The 25,988-nt window shown below is 39.0% G+C and overlaps 1 protein-coding gene across 1 annotated transcript; it reads right to left on the reverse strand.

Moving 5' to 3' along the window:
- Positions 1 to 150: 150 nt before the first annotated feature.
- On the reverse strand, positions 151 to 25,551 carry LOC127632183 (solute carrier family 12 member 4-like). The gene is made up of 24 exons (XM_052110813.1): positions 25,316 to 25,551; positions 18,526 to 18,623; positions 18,066 to 18,197; positions 16,764 to 16,910; positions 16,449 to 16,503; positions 16,147 to 16,277; positions 15,536 to 15,777; positions 15,029 to 15,243; positions 14,679 to 14,843; positions 14,439 to 14,537; positions 12,767 to 12,824; positions 12,170 to 12,344; positions 11,585 to 11,703; positions 5,396 to 5,494; positions 4,972 to 5,091; positions 4,735 to 4,839; positions 4,111 to 4,279; positions 3,550 to 3,745; positions 3,192 to 3,361; positions 2,297 to 2,428; positions 2,091 to 2,198; positions 1,271 to 1,458; positions 660 to 793; positions 151 to 511 (listed from the first exon to the last, which is right to left on the reverse strand). Exons 1-24 carry the CDS (start codon positions 25,452 to 25,454, stop codon positions 420 to 422), a joined length of 3,288 nt encoding a protein of 1,095 aa, XP_051966773.1. The 5' UTR covers positions 25,455 to 25,551; the 3' UTR covers positions 151 to 419.
- Positions 25,552 to 25,988: the final 437 nt, after the last annotated feature.

The following is a 25,988-nucleotide window of genomic DNA, read 5'->3' on the forward strand; positions in this document are numbered from 1 at the left end:
ATTTGCTAACTTAACCAGTTAGATTCATGATAAAGAGTTCCTCCTTTGCATGTTGTTGTAGTGTATAAAACAATGTTTCATGTTGTGTACAAATATTTTAAGGTTTCAAATATAATGAATTGTTACAGTTTTCTCGACAAGTTGCCCAAGTCTTAATTGCCTTTTTTATTGTTGACATGTTGAAAGTGCTTTTTGCTTCATCATCATCATCATCATCATCACATATATGTATTGCTGCACTGCTGGTTGTGCACATCAGTGTTAAAACCCTTTATAATCATGACAGATATGTCTAGGCTGGCATAAGATGGTGTGTAGTTCAGTATGCATATTTTTAAATAACACTTCTTTTTTTTTTATGATTTTGGCATAGACGTGGTCTATGTATTGATCTACTGTTAGGAATAGATGGTCTACTGTTAGGAATAGATGGTGATAACCTCACGACCTCCACCTCTTACAAGAAGTACTCTTTCTAGACCTTCAGTCAACACCTCAAGAAATTCCATATCTGAAAGCTCTGCGTTAAAGAAACAGCCTGGGAAATACTGTATATAATGAAATGCAATCTCTACATTAATGTGAATGAAGGGTACATTTAAACAAAATTTCAACAGTAACATTCTATAGGGAGATTGACAACAATATGTAAAGGATACAGTTTTCATCTCCCTCTTGATTGCGTGGAGGACCGGGCATGTTCAGCAGTACCAGTCTGGCATCATGGGACCTATTAACAATAACCTCATTCAGCTTCACAGCTGTGTGCATCCGCCGAACATTAGATTGGTCACTGTAACAAACACAAGTACATGCTCAATATAGAATTGAACAAGATGGATCCAAACAAAACTGCATGTTTTGCAAATTTGTAAATGTACATTTAAAATCTGTGAGGTGAGGAGAAATTAAACCAATTCAACCAATATATTTGATATTAAAGGACTCTAAGCTTTGCTTTTGGTGACTAAAGGTTGCACCATTGAAGAAAATAAATAAACACATTAACATATTTTGCTTATCTGTGGAAAATGCAAATGCAACAAGGAACAAAAATGAACATTTTCAAGCTATATTGAAATGAACCATGTATTAGCCTAGAGTCAAAGATCCTTCTCACTATTGTACTAACTGCGAATGTGTAATGTAAAACATAATAGATCTATTGTTTCAATGTTAAACATTAAAAACTACAAATGTAACCCCAAATGCTGTGGTGATGGTGGTGCAGTGGTGGTAAGAATGTGCTTGTTCTCGCTTGCCTACTCACGGTTTAATGCTAATTAGTTCTCTGAAATTTTCTGGTGCATTGTTTCTGTTTCGTCTCTCTGCTTCTATCTTTTCACTGGTCCATGTCATCTGTTTTTTTTCTGGTAATACTTCAATTGTTTCCTCTTCTTCATCGGAGTATAGACTGCCCATTCTTACTAACGAGTGTCTGTCTTTTACGAGCTGGGCCTAGAGTAAAGAGTTATGAGAACACATTACAAACATGCTACATCATGCTTATATTTTGCTTTCACTGTTTTTTTTTCACTGTAACAATCACAGCAGAGTATCTGGCAGGCAAAATTGTGGCAAACTTTTCCAAAAGAATCACTATCCTGTCTTTTCTTGATTACATCACCCTTTCATACTGTGGCTGAAAAAGTGACTAGATTACTGTAAATGCCTCTATTGCAATGCTTCATAGCTGTAGTTAGCTATAACAAACTCTTATATTTTCAACAAGCATTTTGCCCTTTTGATGCTTTAGTCTTACTTTACCAATTACAGTCTCCCAAAAATGTCTTAACTATGAAATACTATTTATGTAAGGTTTCCTATTGGATGAGGAATCTATGGATTTGTGTCTAGACAAAGGGAAATACATCTTCCTCTGCATTCACAGCAAGCATTCAGTAAAATGCTTTGCAGCTCTCTACACTTATCCCTTTCTTCAAATAGAATCACAGAACAAAATGTTGCTACTAAGAAAATGCTTAAATTATCACGATACTGTAAAGAACAAAATATACAAATATATTGTGTTTGTATACTGTTTGTAAATTATATACCAGAAGCAATATAATACAAGAGTTGCAAAGTACCTCTCTGTTTCTTTCTGCACTGGTTAACCTCATCTGTTTTAGCATCTGTGACCTCTGTTCCATCATCAGTGTCCGCTCATACGTATATGCTGAGATGTCACTGTTGTGCTGCAAAATTAGGCATCATTAAATCATAATGCACTGTAATTGGCATAAATCCTGCTTCTGAAGGGATGAAACAGTAAAAATAACATTTTCTGGCATACCATCTCAACCACCTCCACCTCTGCTTCTAATCTGAGCTGGTATAGGAAGGTTGCTAGATCCTTCTTCATCTGAATGCTGTTATCATCCATTTGGGCCACAGTGAAGATTCGCATCTTACATTTACGCCAGACCTGAAGTACAAAAAGGAAGCCAAAGAAATTGATTTAGTTAGTTCTTGAAAATGTCCTTTTTTCAGTAAACTGTACACATGCCACAGTTTACAAAATGTTAAAGGAATATTCTAGGTTCAATGCAAGCTAAGATTAATCAACAGCATTTATTGATAACCACAAAGATAAATTTCATCCCTCCTTTACTTTAAAATGGCAAAACTTTGAATTACAGTGAGGCACTTCAAATAGAAGTGAATGTGGTTAATCCGTAAACATTACAATACTAACTGTTTCAAAAGTATAGCCACTAGATGTAAACAATGTGCATATTAATATGATTTTAGTGAGATAAATTTGCTTGTTAACCGTTTCATCTTAACACACTTTCCAATTTGACCCTTCATTGCCATGACAACGTAACACAGTAAACCGTGTAATCCCAGTAATTCAAATACAAAAGCTTTAACAAGTTTTTAATAATTAATGGAAGTGCTTATATACTATTATAAGCTTCATATTTCTGCCTTTAAACCCAACAAGAAAGAAAAGGAGGGACGGGTCAAAATAATTTTTTGTAGTAATCAATATTCCGCCACAAATGCTGTCAATTAAAATTTACTTGTATTGAACCTAGAATATTCCTTTAATACTTAAAATTTTTTTGTTTTGTTTTTTAAATTACATTAATTTGTATTGTTTAATTTTTTTTTAAAGCAAGACACTTTAAGTCAGTAAAGATTTAATGACATATTATACAGAAATGTTATTGTTAATTGTTCACCTTATGTTGTTTGAGTAGGAAAGGCAGGAGCATAAGCATTCCGCCATCATGAACAATCCACCAGACATCAATGTAGCCATCAGTGAAGCGCTCATGGTTGCTGGGATAGAATGACACATTCTTTGGGACCATCAGAGCCAGGTGGGCAGCTGTAGTACAGCGGACTGTATCTATTGAGAAACATAATGAAAACATTTGGAACATATGAATATACACATCAGCCTAACTTAAGTGATATTATGTAAAATTACAGGTTCAGTGCAAACATTTAAGAGCGTACAGTCTTCCAAAAATAAAATCCCCAAAATTCAAATGTTCACAAGTTCATCAGAAAATATCCACTTTTTTTTTCTCTTACTGATAAACGTTTTCCAAGCCTGTGGGTCTTCACTCTGTCTCCATCCATATGGCCAACCCATAACAACTGTGTTGTGCTTCATGCCTCCCAGACCACAGGACTGGATCAGGTGAGCAATCCCCTCTCTCACTTTGGAGGTGACCACCACCTGACAGAACCCCTTCACCCGCTCAATCTCCATCATATTCTTTATTGCCTGGCGAATGGTCCAATCAGCTAAATCATTAAAACCTCAATATCCATTGTTTTCTTTTATTTAAAGATATTAATTTTCTCCTATTGTTATTTGTCAACACATTTCATATTTTGTTTTATAGCACTCAAACATGTACACTGTAGAGTGTATAGAGAGTTGCAAAGATCTAAAATTTGACAAGTACAAATATTGCATGTAACCACAATATTGAACATGACCAATAAAGTTAAATTGTCTTGATGATGATGAATTAGAAGAAGTACAAATATTTATTAAAAATTATTTATTAAATATAAATAAAAATATATTGCTATTACAGTCATGATGATGGATTACAGTTGGTGCAGTTAGGGTAACTTCCTCACCTGCTCTGAGGCTTGTGTTTCACCATAGCATTCCAAGAAGTTGCCCTGTGTCACTGATCCCACGATAGTCAGGCCTTTTCCTGCCTTTAACTGTGAGGCAAAAGTAAGCATTCTAGGATACTTCACATGTAGGTCTTCATCCAACTTCAGCAGAACCAGCAGCTGTGGCCTGTTAACCTTATTCTTGTTAATGTGATTATATTGCAATCATTTACAACAAATTAAATTAAAAAATATGATTTCTTTTATAGCATTTTCAACACCAGATGTTTTGAAGCCTACATAATACTCATGTGTCACCTAAATAACACTAACTGGTAAAACAAACACTGTTTGAAGTTAGCCTAAAGGACTGCATTCATTTTAACATCTTCTGGGTAGACATTAAAGTAGATGGGAAAACATTAATACAGCCAAATAATTCTCGAATGTTTATTTTGGAATATATCAGCTGAAATCCATTTGTTATTTATTTAGCATTTTTTTTTATTTTATGATTTGGATAATATAATCTATTCTATGCAAAGCAGAGTAATCATCTGTGGAAAATAGAGGCATTATTGATCTGTGCCAAAACAAAAGTGTTTGATATACATGCTATTGTTAAGAAAAATTGTGATGAACCTCCAGTTTTTGGTGTGGGGTGGTCCAGCCTCCAGGCGAAGGAGAGAGTAACGGGCTGCACTGAGAGACAACCCACGAATCCCATCCCCCCATTCCTTTTCTGCTCTGAAAGAGAGAAAAATATAAAAGAGTGGGCTGTAAACAAAGGAGGGAAAATTGTCCACATCCTGATTCCCTGTCACATAATCTTCCCAGTGAGTTATGTCAGTGTAATGGACATCATTATGAATCACTTACCCTTGATACTCAATGTACTTGTAGATCATACCAGCAATGCCCATCGCTACAATGGCATAGTACCAAGAGGAGATAAACATAAGGGCTAAACACATACTCATGCCTAGAAAAGACAGAGCCCTGAAGGGAGAGAACACAATGAGATCCTGCACATCAGAAAGAAGACCCTTTATTTTATTCTATTCTATTGTCAGAATTATTTAATTAACGGTCAATTCTACAGTTTGTATACTTGTGTGAATAGCTGTCACTACCTCACCAACTCAAATTGTTTAAGTAACAGCAGGAAGGAAATAGCGGGTAATATCAAGGGCAGAATGTCAGTGAGCTTCTTTGTGAACACAGTTTCAGAATGCAAATGTAACTTGCACAAATAAGGTCCTACGAGTGTAGGCATGCACACGCAATGCAAATACACACATACCAGTGGTAGTATTTAAACCTTGGTCTCCAATTTGGTGTTCTTAAAAGTGTTTGTACTGCGCACGCCAAGTTTACAAAAAGGTAACACATCAGGAAAAACCTGTTGAGAGAACAAGCTTATTTAAATTAGAATTTTTGATAGGTAATACAAACATATAATGAAAATTCATGTGAGAAACCACATGTTTGTTATCAAATGTGTGGGTGGCAAGAATGCTGCAGCCTTAGTGACATGCTACATGTCACTAAGTTGCACAATAAATATCTATGAAGAGATTACTTTCAGTTTTAAAGCTGATCTCAGCTTCTAAGTAGTAATTTTACAGTATGTAGGCACAATGATAATTACATTTTCTTGCTCCTGTCAATACAGCACGTTCGTTTACAGATACGTTTATTTTCTTTACAATTCAATCAAGTTTTGGCATCTGTGTCAAATGTACCAGAAAATTATGAAATGCATTTAAAAATGGTGTTCAATATAAAATGTCTCGGGTTACATGTGTAACCCTTGTTCCCTGAAAAAAGCGGAACGTGATGCTGCACTGCTAAGCGCTATGGGGAACAATCCTAGTCGTGATCGAGCTGTGTAACATGTCATTGAACATTGACCGGAATTTATAGCCTCGGCTGATGTAATCATTAGATGCACCTGAGGCCAGGCTATAAATGGATGCGTCACCAGGTGTCTTCAGATACTTCTTTTTGAAGAGCAGACCTGGGACGTCCCAGTGCGGCAAAGAAGAGCAGCATCTCGTTCCGCTTTTTTCAGGGAACAAGGGTTACACATGTAACCCAAGACGGTCCCTTTACAAAAAGCTTCACTATGATGCTGCGCTGCTAAGCGCTATGGGGAATGCAATACTCACGCCGCCGCACAGGGGGCTGTCCGGACCCCTACGGTTGTGCAGTGTACTCACAAACACGCGAGAGGTCTCAGACATGAGCTTGAGATGTCGACTCAAGGGCATAAGAGCCCAGAGTAGCATAAACATCTAAACCATAAAGTTTTGATGAATGCGTGCGGAGAGGACAACCTGCCGCATCACAAACTTGTTTAGGCATGGGCTGAGATGTCTATCCTCTAGCCAAGGTTTTAGAGGAGGAGAGCCCTCTGGTAGAGTGCGCCCTAAAACCTACTGGCGAAACTTGACCGCGTGCCTCGTAGGCCTGGGCAATAATGAGGATGCCTCTTAGAGGGCACCCCGCCCACCAAGCTGTGGCAAACCGCAGTGGCCACATAGAACCTGGCAGTGGGGAGGCAAGTGCCCACTGACAGTTCTTTCTACAGAAAATCCAGAACTGAAGCAAACTGGCAGTTAGCTGGTTCTGTAATGTGAACTTTAGTAGAAGGAAACGTATGCAGGTGCATTTGTGCTATGTATGCGTTACTACGATCAGCCCCGAGGGTTGGGGGAACTGGGCGACTCAGGGAGAAGTAGAGGAGACATTGCGCTATCAACAGAGGCCTCTTCTGCCCTGTAAAATCTACCCAGATCAGTTCCAAGTGGCGGGAGCCCTAGCACTTGAAATGGTCTCAATAACCTCATGAGAAAACCCTGTGAACCTCATTTGGTACCCTTAGGGGCCAGACATGAAAGGTTTCATAATTCGGGCCAGGGATGAGAAGGTCCTCCCTGTTCGGAATCGGCCAAGGTGAGCTGTCAAGGAGAGGTATTAACTCCGAGAAACATGTCCTGTTCGGCCAGCGCAGCGCCATTAATAGGAGGCAAGACCCTTGCTGGTGAACATTGCCAAGACTCCTGGGAGCAGAGAAACCGGGGAAAGAAATGCATACAGACGCATTATGGGTCATGTATGTGTCTTAACGTCCAGACCTAAGGTGGCTGGGTGATTTCAGGGAGAAGTAGAGGAGACATTGCGCTATTCATAGAGGCGAAAAGGTCCTGTTCTGACCTAAGATCTCGCCCAAACTTGTTCCAAGTGGAAAAAGCCTGGCATTTAAAAAGGTCTCGATAACCTCAGGAGAAAGCCCTGTGTCCCTCAGTTGGTACCCTTAAGGGCCAGACATGAAATATTCCACAATTCGGAGCAGGGATGAAATATTGTCCTGTGGCTGAGATAGAAGATCCTTCCTGTTCGGAATCGCCCAATGCGAGCCGTCGAGGGAAGAAATTAGCTCAGAGAACCAAGCCCTGTTCGGCCAGCGCGGTGCTATCAGTAAGAGGCAAAAACCCTTGCTGGCGAACTACTACCTTAAGGTGGAGTTCTTAACTCCCCCGTTGGTATTTTCTGTCTGGACAGTAAATCTGCTCCCACATACGGGCATCCAGGGATATAACTGACCTGAGTGACAGGAGCTTGCCCTGGGCCCTAAGGAGAATCAGACACGTCAGAAATACAGCTGACAAGAACATGGGTCTCCTTGATGATTTATGTAAGAGGCTACCGCTGTATTGTCCACCCGCACCAAGACATGGCAGCCTCAGGAGGAGGTATTTCAGGGCCAGAAATACAGCCATCAACCTGAGACACTGACTGTGACAACCAAGCTGACGACCCTCCTATCCCCTTAAGCTGGATGACCACTTAAGGCCGCTACCCTGCCCGTCAGGGAGACGTCTGTCGTTAGCAGCCTGCGACAACAAGACGCACCTAGAGTGGGACCCAAGGCAGAAAACCGGGGTCTGAACCACATAGAAGGGGAACGAAGCCTGAGGCGCGTAACCCTTATTAGCCCTTGTAAGATATCCCCTGGCTTTGGGCCACGACAAAAACGGTCTCATGAGCAGAAGGTCCAGAGGGATCACAGAGGACACAGTCGCCCTGAGACCTGGATATCATTGATACTGATAACAGTGCAACCTTGACCTAGCCTGATTTTGCTCAGGGTGATCTGAATGGACTCAATCCTAGCGGGAGACAGCTTTGCCCACATTGTGGTTGAACTCCATACGATGCCCCAATAGACAGTGTTCTGAGTGGGAGAGAGGATGCGTTTCTTGGCATTGAGCCTCAACCCCAGAGAAACAGATGAGCTAAGACGATGTCCCTGTGCTGAACTGCCAGTTCCTGGAACTGCACTAGGATCAGCCATTCGTCTACATAATTCAGAATGCAGATGCCCCGGAGTCGCTAAAAAGGGCTAGGCTGAGTGAAAGAACCGGACACTGGAAGACTTTGCCCCCGGAAGCGAACCTCAGGAACTTGACATGTTGTGGCAGAACTTCTAAATGAAGTATAGAAGTGCGTCATAAGATTGATGGTTTCCAGCCAAACGAGTTGTAGAGCTTGAGACACGACCGTCTTGATAGGCATCATCTAGGACTTGAACACCCACGGGCAGTTCAAGCTTTAAGACCTAAGCCAGACGCCACCCCTCACCCTCCATGGGAAGCGGGAAGTATTTAGTGTAATAACCTAACTCTCTCATTGGAAGGGGAACACATACCATGGCCCCTTTAACCAGGAGATTTGAGGGGGTTTTTTTACATAAAAAAGAAATCCGGTTTACGGTAGTGAGAACACGCCGTTGAAACATGGAAAAGTGGCGAGTGAATTAAATCCGGACACCCTTATAAGAAGAATATATCTGAATGGAGGGGCTTCGAGGGGGTACCGGGACGGGTGAAGTGAAGTACGCGCCCCATCCCGAGGGGAGCTACCCTCTAATCTAGGCTTAAGACCATCAGGGTTTTCTCTTACTAGAAATTATAGTCCTGAGGTCTTGCTTCGGGGGCTGGCGTGGGCGCTGAGACTGTCCCCAATCCCTGGGAGGTGGAGCACGACTTGCCACGCTTTGCTTTTGAGCCTCCCTTCAGACAGGACCGATGCAGGTCTGAGGCTTGCTCGTTAAGTGCAGAACCCACACTCAGGTCGTCCAGGAGGTCAGCCTGGTACGCTTGTAAAACAGCATAGTGTGCAGAGCAGCACCAGCCTGACCTGCTGCTTGATAAGCCCTTCCCACTAAAGTGGAGGTTGTCCTACAAAGCTTTGAGGGAGAGAGGGCTTCTTAAGTACATAGTTAAAACATAGTACCACAACAGCCACTTTAAAAGTTTTAAATGACATTGTGGGAACAATGGATAAAGGAGATTATTGCGCTTCCCTTTTTATTGATTTATCAAAGGCTTTCGACACAGTTGATCATGAAATGTTGCTGCATACTAGAGAGTGTTGGTTTATCAAATCATGTTATTTTCTGGTTTAAAAATTATCTAAGTGATAGAACTCAATGTGTTAAGGCTGAAGGTAAACATTCGCGACTACTGGAGATTGCAAAAGGTGTCCCTCAAGGATCTGTGTTGGGGCCTCTTTTATTTACTATCTACATAAACAGTCTGGATTATGATATTCAAGATACTAACTTCCATTTTTATGCAGATGACACTGTTATGTATTGTGGTGCTCCTTCTAAACGGCAAGCCTTGCTTAAGCTTCAAGTGGCTTTTGATGTCATTCAGTCACGGCTTCATACACTAAAACTTGCTCTGAATGTTTACAAAACCAAAATTATGTTATTTTCAAATTTGAAAAAGGTGGTAGACAATATTATTCCTATCCAGACTTTACAAGGTAATGTGATTGAGTTAGTAAAAGAGTAAAAATATCTTGGCATCATTATTGATGATACTTAATCTTTTGGCTCTCACATAACTCAACTAAATTAAAAATTTAAAATAAAGCTTGGGTTTAGAAACAAGTTTTGTTTTTCATTTAATGTAAGAAAGAGGTTAGTTTCTGCTACTTTTTTGCCTGTACTTGATTACGGTGATGTGGTGTATCAATTTGCTTCTTCTCATCTTCTCTCCTCTTTGGATGCCGTCTATCATAGTGCTTTGAGATTTATTTCAGATTGTAAACCTTTAACTCATCATTGTATTTTGTATAACAGAGTAGCCTGGCCCTCTCTGTCTATTAGAAGGAAAATGCACTATTACTTATTTATTTATAAGGCTATTCTGGGGTTGTTGCCTTCATATCTAGATTGCCTCATTCATAAGAAAAGTATTTTGAAATATTCCCTCCAGTCTGAAAATTGTTTAACCCTTTCTGTTCCACTAGTAAGAACTAAACTGGGAAAAAGGGCTTTTATGTATGCCGCTCCATTTGAATGGAATTGACTACAAACAAAATTTAAATTACAAACTCTGGTGCCTATGGAACATTTCAAAACTATTATTCGGTCCATTGAAGAAGACTCAATGATGTGCAACTGTTTTAAGTGTTGAAATTTTATATTTGTTTTTGATTTGTAATTTTGTGACTGTAACTGCTGTCCATTCTTGGCCAGGACACTCCTGTGAAAGAGATTTCTAATCTCAGAGAGATTATCCTGGTTAAATAAAGGTCAAATAAAAAATTTAAAAAAAAGTGACAATGCCGAGCCCGGCGAGAGATAGCCCGCAAGCGTCTCTCCGACCGGCGGCATCACTGAATACCCCCGTGCCTCAGCACACACGATAGTGGAATATAATGACGTCGAGGGTATGTGAACACGGGAAGAAATTATTATTATTATTTTTTTTAGAGGTTCCTCCATGAGCGCGAAAGCTCTTCATGGAGGTTATCAAAGAAGGGAAGGGACTCATGAGGCGTTCCCTTTCTTAGACTGGAAGATAAAATCTATCCCCTAATTTGGAGGGTTTGGGGGATTCTCTTCTTCACGAGAAGAAAATCGCGATCCTCCTCATGATCCGAAGAAGCGTCGGAACGCGCTTCGAGATTATGTGAAGGACCAGCTGGGTTTGGGGAGACAGCGAGAGAAAGGGATAAACCCGTCTCCTGCTCCTCAGCCAAATCCATGCAAGAGCCCCACAAACCATCTTTTTTTTTTTTCGTGAGTGCTGACTCCCGGAAGCAAGCGAGGCGAGCTCGAATCACTTTGCCTAACAAATTCTAACTCCTAACAGAGGAAAGAAAGGAAGTATCTGACGACATCTGGTGACGCATCCATTTATAGCCTGGCCTCGGGCGCATCTAATGATTACATCAGCCAAGGCTATAAATTCCGGTCAATGTTCAATGACGTTACACACATTATTCACAGCTCGGTCACAACTAGGATTGTTCCCCATAGCGCTTAGCAGCGCAGCATCATAGTGAAGCTTTTTGTAAAGGGAACATTTTGTCTTTATGGAAAGTTTCTGGGAGCACAAATCTGTAGGCTGCATTTATTTTGTGAATTTGAGTTTTAAATTAATTTGTGGTTTGTGGTAACAGGCCTCACATGGAGAGAATAGGAGCAACCATATCCAGTGAAGCAATGAGGATACCAAGTTCTGCTATGAGTCCTGTCAGCAGCAGAGCCCACGTGGGCTCTCCATTAGCTTTACTATGCCCAAACACCTGTGTATGCAAATATATACATTCAAACAAACACAGACACACAGGAAGAGAAAGTAGCAGTCAGCTGTCAGCAATCAACATTACATATTTATACAATTTTAGGAACAACATTTTACATATGGACATGCAAATACCTATTTTTATGGCTTTTGTGGCTTTGCATTTCAGAAAAGGAAGTAAACATAAACCAGTAACACAGAATACAGGCATTTCCATCTCATTAAAATTCCTTTCTATTAAGTTGAGGCAAAAAGTGTTGAAAAGTGAATGTAAAAAGTACTAATGGTGGTAGAAAGGCTTTCAACATTATAAGACACATCTAAAAAACCAAAATGCTCCTTTTCATACAACAGTATACTGTACAGTGTGTGCATATTAATATTATAATGAACAAAAAGGACATGATGATGAATGATGTGAAGTGTCTCATGTACTGTAGATATTATGTGATCTGTAAAGCTCTTACTCTTAGGAAAGGAATAATGTTATCCTTAGCAATGGCTTGCAGGAGGCGGGGAGCTCCTGTCAGGGACTGAAGTCCTGCACCCACTGTAGAGAAGAAGGAGCCAATCACAATGACCCAGGGCGAGGGCCAAGAAAGAGTGCCAACGACCAAGTTTTTATTGACTGCATCTCCAAATCTAAAAAGCACACACAAGAACACATATGGCTTATTTTTGCTTTTTATCCATTCAAACATGTTTTGCAGCAAACAGTACAATACTCAACCTCATGTTGTTCCAATCCCATATTACTTTCTTCCTCCACTGAACACAAGAAGAGATGTTAGGCAGAATGTACTCAATCACTTTCATTGTTTGGAAAAAGATGCCATGAATGTGAATGGTGACTGAGGCTAACATTCTGCCTAACATCTCCTCTTATGTTCAACAGAGGAAAGAAAGTCATATGGGTTTGGAACAACATAAGGTTGAGTAAATGATGACATAATTTTCATTTTAGTGTGAACTATCCCTTTAAACAATGCACATGCAATATTATACAGTAAAATGGTTTGAGAGATGGTGGTGTTTGTATGTATTGGACTCTCAAGATGACTTGCTTATCTCTCAGCACCACGCCCTCAATACAGGCCCCAAACAGAACCACAGAGCTGAAATCTGTCAAATTAATCAAGGAATTATTTCATAAATGGTTGAGTCGTTGTGTCGATGAGTTGACACTTGGGGGTCGCTCCTGTGGAGCCCAGACATCTCTGATTTTGAGAAAAGACCAATGGAAATTGGCGTGTGGAATTTGCATGCCACTCCCCCAGACATACAGGTATAAAAGGAGTGACGCTGCAAACACACATCAGATCTTCTTCGGAGTTGAGCAAGCAAGCCACAAGCTGAATTCCTCTGCATCCATTCATGTCGACACGCTGTTGGATCTACGATCTTTCCAGCGGTTCTCCCCCTTGCGCACTACGTTGTGCTGAGCACACACGCCTGGGTGCTTCAGCAGCAGAGAAAAAAAAAAGTTCACGGAGTGAATAACTTCGTTTATATATATATTTATATATCTTCCTATATACATATATATATATATATATATATATATATATATATATAAAACACAGAAAAGAGTATATAGTTCTCTAAAAGAGTGGCGGAGGCGGAAAGCGTCTTTTTCAAAATGTCTTTCCATTTGTGTTTATTTCCTGGTTGTGGTCGATGTCTCTCCCCGTCTGATGGCCACGATCGCTGCCTTTTTCGTGTCTGGGTGCCACCCATGCGGAGTCAGCATTCATGGATGGTTCATGTCCTCACTGCTAGTGCATGACCATGGCTACGTTGCGGTCGTGGCTCGCCCTCGTAAGAGCCCAAGCCACCCCAGCGGCTCCCTGACTCGGTCCTTCTACCTACGGGTATGAGGCGGGGTCGGTAAGCACTGGGGGCGATATGGGGACCTCAGTGGGAGCCTCTCCGCTGGGTATTCCTCCTGGAACACCCCCTAGCTTGGACCATATTTGGCCCCCAGCCGAATGATTTAATTCCTTCTTGGGGAGAACAATAGAGAGAAAGCCACGGCTGGGCCAGCCGGTCCTTGTACTTCTGAGCAGTTAGCCGTTCCCCTAGGTGCAGGGGACCGCTTCATACCTGCCAGTGTGTTGGGGGTAGTTATGCGACAGCTTGCTGCGCTGGCTACGAGGCACACAGAGGTCTGCCCGTCTCGCTCCGCCAGCCTGCGTAACTCGGTTTAGCTCTTGTGGCGTTTTCCATTGGGACCCCTAGTGTCAACTCATCGACACAACGTTGAGTGAGTGACAGATAGGGAACGTTTCGGTTACTGATGTAACCTCCGTTCCCTTATGGAAGGAACGAGACGTTGTGTCCCTCCTGCCACAAAACTGAACCAACAGCTGAAATGGCCAGGTCTTTGGCTCGGCTCCTCAGTGCGATACCTGATGTGTGTTTGCAGCGTCCCTCCTTTTATACCCGTATGTCCGGGGGAGTGGCATGCAAATTCCACACACATATTTCCATTGGCATTTTCTCAAGATCAGAGATGTCTGGGCTCCACAGAGAGACACCTAGTGTCAACTCATCGACACAACGTCTCGTTCCTTCCGTCAGGGAACGGAGGTTACATCTGTAACTGAGACGTTTGATTGAAAAATAGAATGCAACACAAATATAATGTCACTAGTCATATAAACTAAATAATATTCTGTTGATGAGATTAACTTTTGCTTTTTATGTCATAGCAGTTGTAATAGCATTAAAGGATACAGACAAGAGAGGTAGTGGTAATAGCCAGAATTGTCCCTATTGGTATAGACTTCTGTGCATCTCTCAGATCTCCAGATCTGTTTGATCCTGCCATAATGCCTGTCCCAGAGACATAGACAGATTGAAGTAGAGAAAAAATCCTAATGTATATTTTAAGCAATTTTCACTCAGATCATAGTACAGGCATAGACAAATAAATCTACTTCTTAACTAAAATCAGAATGGACAGATAAATTTTACCTGTAGCAGAGGGAAAAAAGATTCCCACCAAGAGGGTGAAGGAAGTGGCAATGTCAGCAGTCACGTAGAAACCAAAGCTCTCCATGGAGCCGTGCACATCAACAGAGGTCAGACTTGCCTTCTCTAGAATCTGCCCCTTATCCATGTAATCCCCCCACATGTTTTCTTCAACACATAAATAACCCAGCCTTAATTAAATAAAGGGACACATGCCTATTAATTGACAAGCAGGCACCTAGACACGCTATCATTAAATGCCTAGTTGATTCCATCCTTACATACAAAGCTTGTTGTTGTGTAATTTTATCTGTCCTGATGAAATGCTGTAGACCAGACATGGGTGTCCCTACCTTTGATGATGCCACTGGCCATCCCAGGAATACCCTGGATCTCTGTAACATTGTTTTGTGCAAAGTACTCATCACAATGAGCTGTGCTGGAATTCTCAGAGCTGCAGAAATTATTCCACAGCTTGCTGGGAACTGTGCCATTACCGACAACTTCTGTCTTCCCACACACGTCAAACAGATCACGGGCCAAAGTCCTGTTTCCTAACATGCAGATCCTACACAGCAAGAATGAAAAAAGAGTAAACAGATAGAATGAAAAAGTAAATTTATCTGTGTCTAATTCTCATTTTGCATCACAGGAAAACAACAGCAACACTCCGATCTGACTTTTGTGATCTGACTATTAAGAAGGAAAACCTATTTGTCATGAATCAATTTACCTTTGTATAATATTCAACATATATTCTAGGCTCAATCTTTATCAAGGGAAATTTAACATCAAACCAAATTAAAGTATAACATTTTGTGCTTTCTTTGGACTACCAACACCTGTCTTGCCAGACTTACGGAAACTCAGGTGGATGGAAGATGGATTTGACAGCTCCAGCATAGATGGAAACAATGGAGATTATGACACAGGCCAGGAAGAGGGAGGCGAACTTGTTGACATACTTGACACCCACAAAGACAACCACAGCCATAAGGCTCAAACAAATTGTGCCGTACACCCGAGTGTTATTTAGCAATGTACCATTTCCTGCATGAATATCTTTGGGATGGAAAATGGCGGCCTGAGGAATCAAATATTTCTGTGGACAAAAGAGTTGATGAATGATTATTTTCAAGGTTGGATCACTTTGGGTTCAAAAAGAGCCCATAGTCGGATGGCCTGTATAGGCGCTATAGCTTATTTACTTTAGTACGGCATACACTTATGCACATATTTGTTTGTGTGTGTGTACTGTATATTTATATACAGTACACAAACACAAACAAACAAACAAATATGTGTATATATTTGGTCCCCCTCAATGGTCAAACCAAATCTACAATATTGTATATGTGTGTGTGTGTGTGTGTGTGTGCGTGCGTGCGTGCGTGCGTGCGTGCTTGCGTGCGTGCGTGCGTGTGTGTGTGTGTAAATGGAAGCTTTTTGGTCATAATGAAAGGAAACTGACCAAAAATATTTCAGTTGCTCCCAGTATGTACATGGCAGCAGCGAAGGTTGTGCCCAGATAAAAACAGAGACCAACTGCACCACCAAACTCAGGACCCAAAGACCGGGATATCATGAAATAAGCCCCACCAGCTGCAAATTAAAAATAAATAAACTAACAATTATATATATATATATATATATAACTTTTTTAGAAGACTAAAAAATAGTGTAAGAGCATAAGCATTAGGAATTAGAGTTTCACAGTGATATACCATTTGTAAATATTTTTATTTGTGTGAACCTCAAAACATTTCAAATTACCTGGTACTACACCATTTGTGGCAATAGCACTCATCGATATTGCTGTTAACATTGTCTGTTAAAGATGAAAAAAGAAAACCAAACAATCATACTTTAAAACATTGCATTTCTTACATTAATAATATTATCCATATTCTTATTTAGGCTATGCTTAGTGACAGTAGTCACTTACAAACAAGTTGCTTACAAACAAGACATGCATACGGATGTACTAAATGGACATAAATGGAAGTAAAGGTACAATGTGGCGAAATATAATGGCCATAATCATATAGAATGACAGTTTGTTTTTTTTTTGTTTTTTTAAGAACTTACACAGGAACAGCACATGAGAACGATGAAGAAGGACTGGACGACACCTGCTGTACCAACTATCCAGGTGAGGCGCAGAAAGAGAATCACACCAAATATGTTCTGTAGACAAGGCAGGTAGACTCCCATCAGTGTGCCCATATTCGGAGACTAGAGAGGAAAATTGGCAGAGAGAGAACATATTTGCAGGTGTTTATTCTTATTCTAGCATTTGAGATTTTAAAAGGTCTTGTAAACTGTAAGACAGTTATTCCAAAGCAATGATAAATTATTAATCTGGGATTTGGAGAGCAATTAAGGCCACACTTCAGTGGTTCTTAAAGGAATCGTTCACTCAAAAATGAAATTACATCTTCATTTTCACATTCACTCACATTCACTGACATGTCATCTCAGAAGTGTATGACGTTCTTCTGCAGAACACAAATTCATATTTTTGGAAGAATATATCAGCTCTGTAGGTCCATACAATGGAAGTGAATGGGTGCCAAAGTTTTGAAGCTCCAAAAAGCATATAAATGCAGCCTAAAAGTAATCCATATAACTCCAGTGGTTAAATCCATATCCTCAGAAGTGATATGAGTGTGGGTGAGAAACATATAAATATTATTATTTATATATATATATATATATATATATATATATATATATATATATATATATATATATATATATATATATTATATATATAAATCTCCACTTTCACATCCACATCTTTTGGTTTTTGGCGATTTGTATTCTTCATGCATAATGCCATCTACTGGTTGGGTCTGGTCGAAGGTGGGACTTAAATATTGATCTGTTTCTCACCCTCACCTGTCATGTGACTTCTGAAAAACATGGATTTAACTGCTGGAGTTGAATGGATTGCTTTTATTCAAAGTTCAAAGTTTCAAAGTTCTGGCCACCATTTACTTGCATTGTATGGACTAACAGAGCTGAAATATTCTTCTAAAAATCTTAATTTGTGTTTGGCAGAAGAAAGAAAGTTATACATATCTGAGATGGCATGATGGTGATTAAATGATGAGAGAATTTACATTTTTGGATAAACTATCCCTTTAACACTCAGTGGGCATGAACTGAACCAGCTTCACAAGAGGTCACAAGTTTTGTCTCGTATTGTCATAGAGAAGCATGTTTTTTAATATAATCTGACTAAAGTAAAACGTGTCAAAATAAGCAATACACAAAAACCACATGCTTCCATATGTTTGCTCTGTCAAAAGTTTTGGTTATAGTGAAAATACAGTGGTATAATTATTACTATTTAAAAGTTGTATTTCTACTTTCCTTTATCTCTACCTTGGGGGGTTTCCTCTTGGATGCATCGGCACTTTCTGCCTCCTCATGCTCTTTGGCTCCCTGAGTAACATTTGTGTAATTGACCAGCCGGCTTAGGAAAGAGGAGACCTTTGGCCTGATGTCCAACTCTTCCTATCGAAAGACACAATTTACCACACATACAAAAAAGGTAAACAAATTACACATCTAAATTGTGTTTCACATGGAATTTTTAAAAATGTACAGCAGTTTTAAATGCTTTATTTTTTATTTTATTTTTAGAAAAACAAACAAATAAATGTACATTGTAAAATTTGTTGAATGTATATTACTTTCTGGAAAGTTCTGTTAGACGATGGTTTTATTGTTAGATCACAGTACTTAGTGGAGGGTTAGCAAGTTTTTAGATTAGATAATTAATGCAAAAATAAATAAATAATAAAATTAAACAAAATCAAAATAGTATTGTAAAAAAATTAACCTCAAACAGGGCCAGATTTCTGTCGTAGTAGTCATTCCTCTTTGATACTGAGTCTGAACTGCTCAGGAAGGGACTGTCTTCTTTATTGTTGTCATGACCTGAAGGAGAAGGAAATTTACACCTTATTTACATTAATGGACAATACAGACATATATATATATATATATATATATATATATATATATATATATATATATATATATATATATATATATATATATATATATACCAACAGTCTTCTATCATTAATTTGCTCCATTATACATTTATGTTTTTCTTTTTACCTCCATTGTATTTTATTATTGCACAAATATGATATTATTACCCTATCTTATCTAGATTGATTAAATATTTGTATTCAAGTTTATGTAAAGAATCACAGGAATCTACTGCACATTTAGAACTTAGAGAGAGAGAGAGAGGTAAAGAGTAAAAGATAGGAAAAGTCTGATTTCAGAATGGCATGCTACCATACCACTCTTACTGCAGTTTCTGCTGTCAATAGCATATTATCCAACCACATTTAGTGTGGAGTTTTTTTTTCATCTCAAAATCACTGTTAGTTCTTGCCCACATTCTGATGTCACTTCCTGTCTCACTAATGTCCTGCATGTTATGTAATTATGGTTAGAACTGTGCAACACATCAGTCACATCACTGTATATTTTTAAAAACAGTGCAGTACTTATATACAATTTTTATGTCTTAAAAAAGGGGAGTGTGTGTAGACAGACATTTTATACCATAACTTGGTTATGTTCAGATTTATTATACTTTATATTTATCTTCCAACTCCTTTAAGTTGCATATTGTAAAAGAGTAAAACTTGATATCTTTGACCTTTGAAATGATTAAGTAAGGATTTGATGGTTACCCTGGGGGTTTTCCATGGGCAAGTATTCAAACCTCAAGTATTTCTACTTGTCTTTCTGTTCCTCCACTCTTTCTTTCACTCTCACACCCTTCTTTCCCAACATTCTGTCCTTATATCAGGCCACTGAACCAGAAGATTTCTTTAGTTTAATTGTTTTTTATCACACCCTCTTCTGTGCTCAGACTTGCTCTCATACAACAAGAGTCAATACATAACACTGACAAAGCAACACATCCATATGCACAGTCAACTTTAATAACATTTAATATGATAATACAAATAAATATGTCTATAGCGTTAGAACTACTCAGTTTGGTCCACTATTTTCTTCTTTGTTTTTAGAAAAACAGCTTTGGGTTTTTTACACCAAAGCTGACACTCATATTGAACACCCAGATTTACAGCTTTTGATTGACGTGAGTGTCATTTATTAAATATTTGCCTTTTAGATGGTAAAAGTCAGACATTAGATAGTGGTAGAGTGCCAATAGTGGTAGAGTTTGCATTTTTACATTTTCATTATAGTATCATAGTATGATTTTTAAGCAATTTAAATTATGGGGACACTATAAATGTCCTCATAAACCACATTTATAGCATAATACCCTTGTAATTACCAGTTTGTAACCTAAAAAAGTCATCTTAAACCACTTAACCCCTCAGGCTCAGTGTGCATGTACTGATGCATCACAAACACTGCTACAAACAGTAATACGCAATAAAGTCAATATGTGCTAATAGGACTGTACACAGAAACACACACTGGGGTTTAAAACTAGGAAACACCCCAAAATCAAGCACAGGACATACTGCATAAATAAATCTAAATTCAGAAAAGGCCTACCATTAAACTTCTAATACATAATGTTAAAACATTTAAAACTGTAGAGAACGCATCAGCTATCATTCAGTGATGGGGTCTTAATCTCCTTTCTTTCTTTTTTTACAAATCAGCACTGTTATGCTAGGCCTCCACGATCTTAAAATTGGTCAAATGCTGCCCTCTAGATTTCAGGAGCTTTATAAAAGCTTTGCTGAAATTTCAGCTGTCTTTCCCTCTGTGAGATATAAAATCAAATTTGGATACATTTTGAAATGTTGAATGTTAACAGTGATTTTGTTTCTGAAGAGCAAAAGTTTAAAAGTAACTTTGTTCCCAGATGTAATACTTTGTTTAGAAGTCTAATTGAAATTACTTGACAGCCCCCACACAAAATGTCTCTTGCTAGGTGGCTGCAGGAGGGGGAAGCAAAAGCTTAATGGTGACAGGTCTGAACACATTAACAGGACTGTGCAAATGCTGCAGATCAAAGCCAAAGCAGCCAGCATCACAGTTTTAGTGTTTAGTGTGTGTTAAGGGAATCTACACATTTAGGAATGTATCTATTCTAGAGTACAAGTACATTGTGATGAACATTAAACTGTTTAATGAATTTAAAAATTCTAAGGGAAAATAAACCATTCTCTATTCTTTTCTGCATGCAATCCATGATTTATGTTTGTAAACCTTTCAGATGTTCATTGAACAGTCAGTTTATAGACTTGACCCTGGCCTGTGTATTTGTTGTAAGTACATTTTTATAGTAAAAACTTTATTTTAGCCATTCTCTAAAGATTACAGTGTAATTTCTTTCCAATTATAATCATTAAACATTGCACACACAAACCATTGTTCCACACTAGTACATGGACTCGGCACATTTGGGAACCATCTGTAGAGAAAAGTTGTCTTCGAACATCTGCAAATTGTTGATAAAATGACAGCACAAAGGTAGACCAACAAGTTCAAATTTTAAATTAGCTAACTAAACCTTTAAAGTGGAACAGTGTCTGCTAAGGTGTACAGTAATTATCCTGCAGTAATAAATTATATGTCTATTATGACATTGTAATTATACAGTACCACTTGTCTGTCATAAGTGTCGAGAATGGAACAGTCCCATAGTAGTCCTGAAATTTAAGATGGGTATATGTGAACAAGTGGCAGACATCTTTAAACATGCACATAGATTTTAGTTTGTTGATTTGTGTGAGTATTTTGCTTTAAGGTGACTTCATCAATATTCTTGGTTCCCACCTTTCTTGTCTGAAAACTATTTTGTGTTTGAAAATCCTCAAGCTGATTAACCACAGAAAGCAACACTTAAGGAGTTTATGTTCATCCCATTTATTATATACATTTAAAGTCTTCATTATGAGTGAAAGTCATGCTGTTTAGGACGATTTTAGCTTAAAAATTTATTTGGCAATACTTGGTTGTTTGACATGATTGGCATAATAATATCTGGTGTATGAGCACATTCCCAAAAGTGTGTCTGTGTGTGTGCGCGTGCATGTGATGTTTTTTATTTGTGTTATAACATTTTAGATTAACCACTGTGCTGATGAATTGTATTTAGCAAAGTCACTCTGTTCTCTCATCTGGAGAAAGATGTTCCTGCATAGAAACACAACTCTCCTGATGCTTCCTCACAGGTTAGTCGATCAGCTCAAGTGAATATTACTGTATGAAAACCACAGTATCAAGCCGTATCAAGCAGTGACACTATATATATATATATATATATATATATATATATATATATATATATATATATATACAGTATATATTTATTTATTTATTTTTATTTTCTTTATTATATTTTTTTTTTACATTATATATCATTTTACATAAAAATTCTTGGCTACTCTAATGTTCTCGTAAATCTTCAGAGTTAATTTCATGGAGAATCCCCAGTGTCCTGTTAGTGCCCTTCAAACAAACCTACATTAGGAAAGAAGCCCAAAGTAAGCCAAGGAGAACATTGTGTCTGTTACTGGAGGCTTGACTTGCCCCCATTCGGCACATGAGCTTTAGGTGAACTCTTAATAATAAATAAAGGGTACAATGACTGCCTTTTTACTGTACCTACAGTATTAATTATTTTTTTATCTGTCCATGATCTTTATGTAAGTCCACAAAACAATTTCATGTGACAGATTAGTAAGAGATAAGTCAATATGAGACACAGGAAAAGCTGTCTTTCAACAAAAACTAATACAGGCCTCCTCTCAGTAAGAACATTATAGCAGGCTTAAAGGACCAGCAAGGACATGAGGTGCCCAAAGACATTCTTGGTGTTGAGGACTGCCAGGCAGCTCCCACGCCAAAATAGCACAGTGGTGTTTTTATCTGTGTCAAATAACTATTCCCTCAGCTTCTAGAGAGGATTTCTGACTCCCTGTTCAAAAGGAGGCAGTTGAGGTAAAACACACTGGCTAGTTTTGTGCTATGCCCACTCATAAACACAAGAGTGGTGGTGGTGTAGTGGTCTAAAGCACGTAACTGTTAAGCTGGTAATCAGAAGGTCGCTGGTTCGATCCCCACAGCCACCACCATTGTGTCCTTGAGCAAGGCACTTAACTCCAGGTTGCTCCGGGGGGATTGTCCCTGTAATAAGTGCACTGTAAGTCGCTTTGGATAAAGCGTCTGCCAAATGCATAAATGTAATAAATGTAACAACAGGGATAACATTTCCATGCCATTTCATTTACCCATGTTGCTTGGCCTCTGGGTCAGACAACAGTTATTTAATCCTAACAACATCTTTAATACCACTACTTAAAGATGCCAGGATAAATATGTGCAGCCTGACATTCATGTTACACATAATTTAAGATTTGCAGTTGGTCACTTCAACTTTCTGTTTTGTTTTTGTTGAAAACTATTAAAAAATGTATCTATGTTCTTCACAATTCATTCATATTTGCTCTTTTCTGCAAGTCATTTGCCTGTGTATAACTCTCACACAGTGCTCTCCATATATTCTGTGAACTTCAGAGTCATTTCTCTCTTAAGGCCATTACACTGTGTTTCAACTAGGGCAGAAGAAATCTGCTCAAAGCTGCTCACAACACTACGGAAACAACTTGCTCCATGGCGCTGTCAATCCCACAATCGAAAACGAATTGAAAACGCTCACTCAGCTTTGCGCACAATGTGCCAGTGGAAACGTACCTTTACTCTCTCTCTCTTTCTCTCTCTCTCTGTGCCCTTTCCCTCATTCTATTTTTTTGATAGAATCAAGTTGTCTTTCCTTGGCTAATGTTCTCTCTAAGGTATGCACTTCTTAAGGATTTCAGGCACACAGAACAGGACTTAATATTTTTTTCATATTCATGTAAAAAAGTCTGTCTTTATCTACCTTCCACCTTCACGTCCTCTCTTTTCCCCTCAGTAATGTGGAAGTATGTGGTGTAGGGGTTTATGCTCTGAGCTGGTCGCTTATTTACTACAGGCCTGTTTTAGCACAATGACCGCAGTGTAATAAAGTTAGCAGTGTGAACACCCTGATTCTGCTCAGCCCCTCCTAAAGTTAAACAATCCACCAGTGCAGAAGCTGCCACGCTAGAACAGTCTTCATCAACCTATGCACACACATAGCAAATCAAACTCATTCAATAGGCAAGGACCTACAAATACATCTACTGCAAATCAAACATAAAGCTCTCTCTGCCCCTTTCTCTCTCTTTCTCTCCCTATCACTATTCCTTAGTAGTGATTTGTTTAATTAGGATTATACATCCAGTTCATTATGATATGTGTGTGTGATTGTGTCACGTTCCTGTGTTGTCTGGCCTATGTTCTCCGTTTCACCTATCACATTCCATGTCACATTCCATGTCACATTCCTTGTGGTCCGGTCCGTGTTTTCTGTTTCACTCAGCACGTCAAATTCCATGTCACGTTTTCCTTGTTGTCCGCCCCGTGTTTCACTGTCTGTGTATAAAACTACAATTCCCACAATTCCTGGCCTCTCTCACTGCCTGCACTCTTCATTGGTCTCACCTGTGTCTGGTTTAGTCGTCATTGTGTTTGTGTATTTAACCCGGTTTGTTTCACCATTCCCCTGTCGGTCTTTGATGTTTGTGGATGCCTGTCTCCGTGCTCCCCCTGATGTTTATCCTGCCTGTTCTACCTTTCATGTTTTCCGTGTTTCCAGGTTTTAGTGTCGTTTTACCCATCGTGGTCATTTCCTTTGTTCCTGTTTGTTTTGTCTCACTTTGATTTACAATAAAGTACACTGCATTTGGATCCAACCCATTGTCTGCCTCCTCCTGCATCGTGACAGATTGTTTGCATATCTAATTAATAGAAGCTTAACTCATATATCACATCCCAAATTTGAATCTTCTCACCCTTACACACCAAGAACAAGATGACTGCATCTTACCAGACATGATGATCTCTCATATGCCAGTTACAGCTGCATTAAACTGAACCTGGTCTCTCTTAATCATGTCTTCAGGGTTGAACATCTTTATTTTGCTGTTCATTTCTCCCTGCTTCTCTTGGTGTTTGTTTCTCTCTCTTTTAAAATGTATTACATTTACTTTGAAAGCGTAAAGGAAAGAGAGCAAGGAACAAGATGGAGGAAATTAATGTTAAACTCATCAGATGCTGCTGTAAAAAAAACAGACTTGGCACAATGAGAGAGAGAGCTACATCTTTTATGTGCATGAATACTTGAGGCCAGTCCTATTATTGTAAATCTCATCTTGATTGTTGTCCTTTGTCACCACAGTAGTATATGCCAGCACTATGCCAATAGTCTCTGCTTCAGTTACCCCTAAATCCCCCACCTTATTGCAAAAATATGTAAATTTAGAGAGAAACAACTTTGCCATTATAAAGCTTAGAATTTCCTAAAAAATGTTGAAGTCAATGGATCATAGGACGTTGGCGATTGTTTAGCTGCCATGTTACCATCTTGCTGATGGCTTTAGTGTATTTGGTATTGTCAAGAATACCAGATTTAATCCCTATCAAACTTCATATAATTTAAACAAAACTCAGCTCCTCATGAAGTTAAACCCATACAACTTCAGCCTAGAAGAACATTTTTCTCAAAGTGACATAATAAGAAAAATCCTTACCATCTGAGCTGACTGTGTCTCCATATCCAGGGTATCCTCCCTGTCCTGTGTCTGTGTAATCCACCCAGTTTATTCCCTCCAGACTGTCATAGTTGGACTGTGAGTTGTCCTGCACTGGTACCACAGTGAAATGGGGCATGTTTTCATCTGTTTATTGTGAGCATGTGTCCCTCTCCTTTACTCTCTTTCTCTTCTTTTGGAGATAGCACGTTCCCAGCTGAACTCTCCCTCAAATCTCAAACACATTCCTCTAGACTTCCTCTCAATCTATTAGCATAGTCCACACCTCCTACACCACAGCCCCTCCTCCTTTATGGGCAAATAGAGCGGCCTGCCACTTTTGCCTGTCTCACTGTTTCCCCTGCTCTCTAAGCTGTGTCTCACTCTCCTCTTCATGCCTCTTACTCATTTTCCCTGGCTTAAAATGTGAATCACATTATTGTGAAGGAAGATGATCTGTATGGGTTATGGGTGGCTCCTTCTTCAGCAGTTAAAACCCAAATCCTTTGAAGTCTTTGTATAAAAACAACTTTCTTTCTAGTCCAGGGCTGAACTCATGAAATCAGCTCTAATTTGAAGACTGAGAGAATATAATTGGAGTATACTTACACATGAGAAGACAGAGATAAAAAATTAATCTTTTAAAATCTCTATTTTCTTTACAGGGAAAACA

This window comes from Xyrauchen texanus, chromosome 1, assembly GCF_025860055.1.
Source record: "Xyrauchen texanus isolate HMW12.3.18 chromosome 1, RBS_HiC_50CHRs, whole genome shotgun sequence".
Taxonomy (NCBI): domain Eukaryota; kingdom Metazoa; phylum Chordata; class Actinopteri; order Cypriniformes; family Catostomidae; genus Xyrauchen; species Xyrauchen texanus.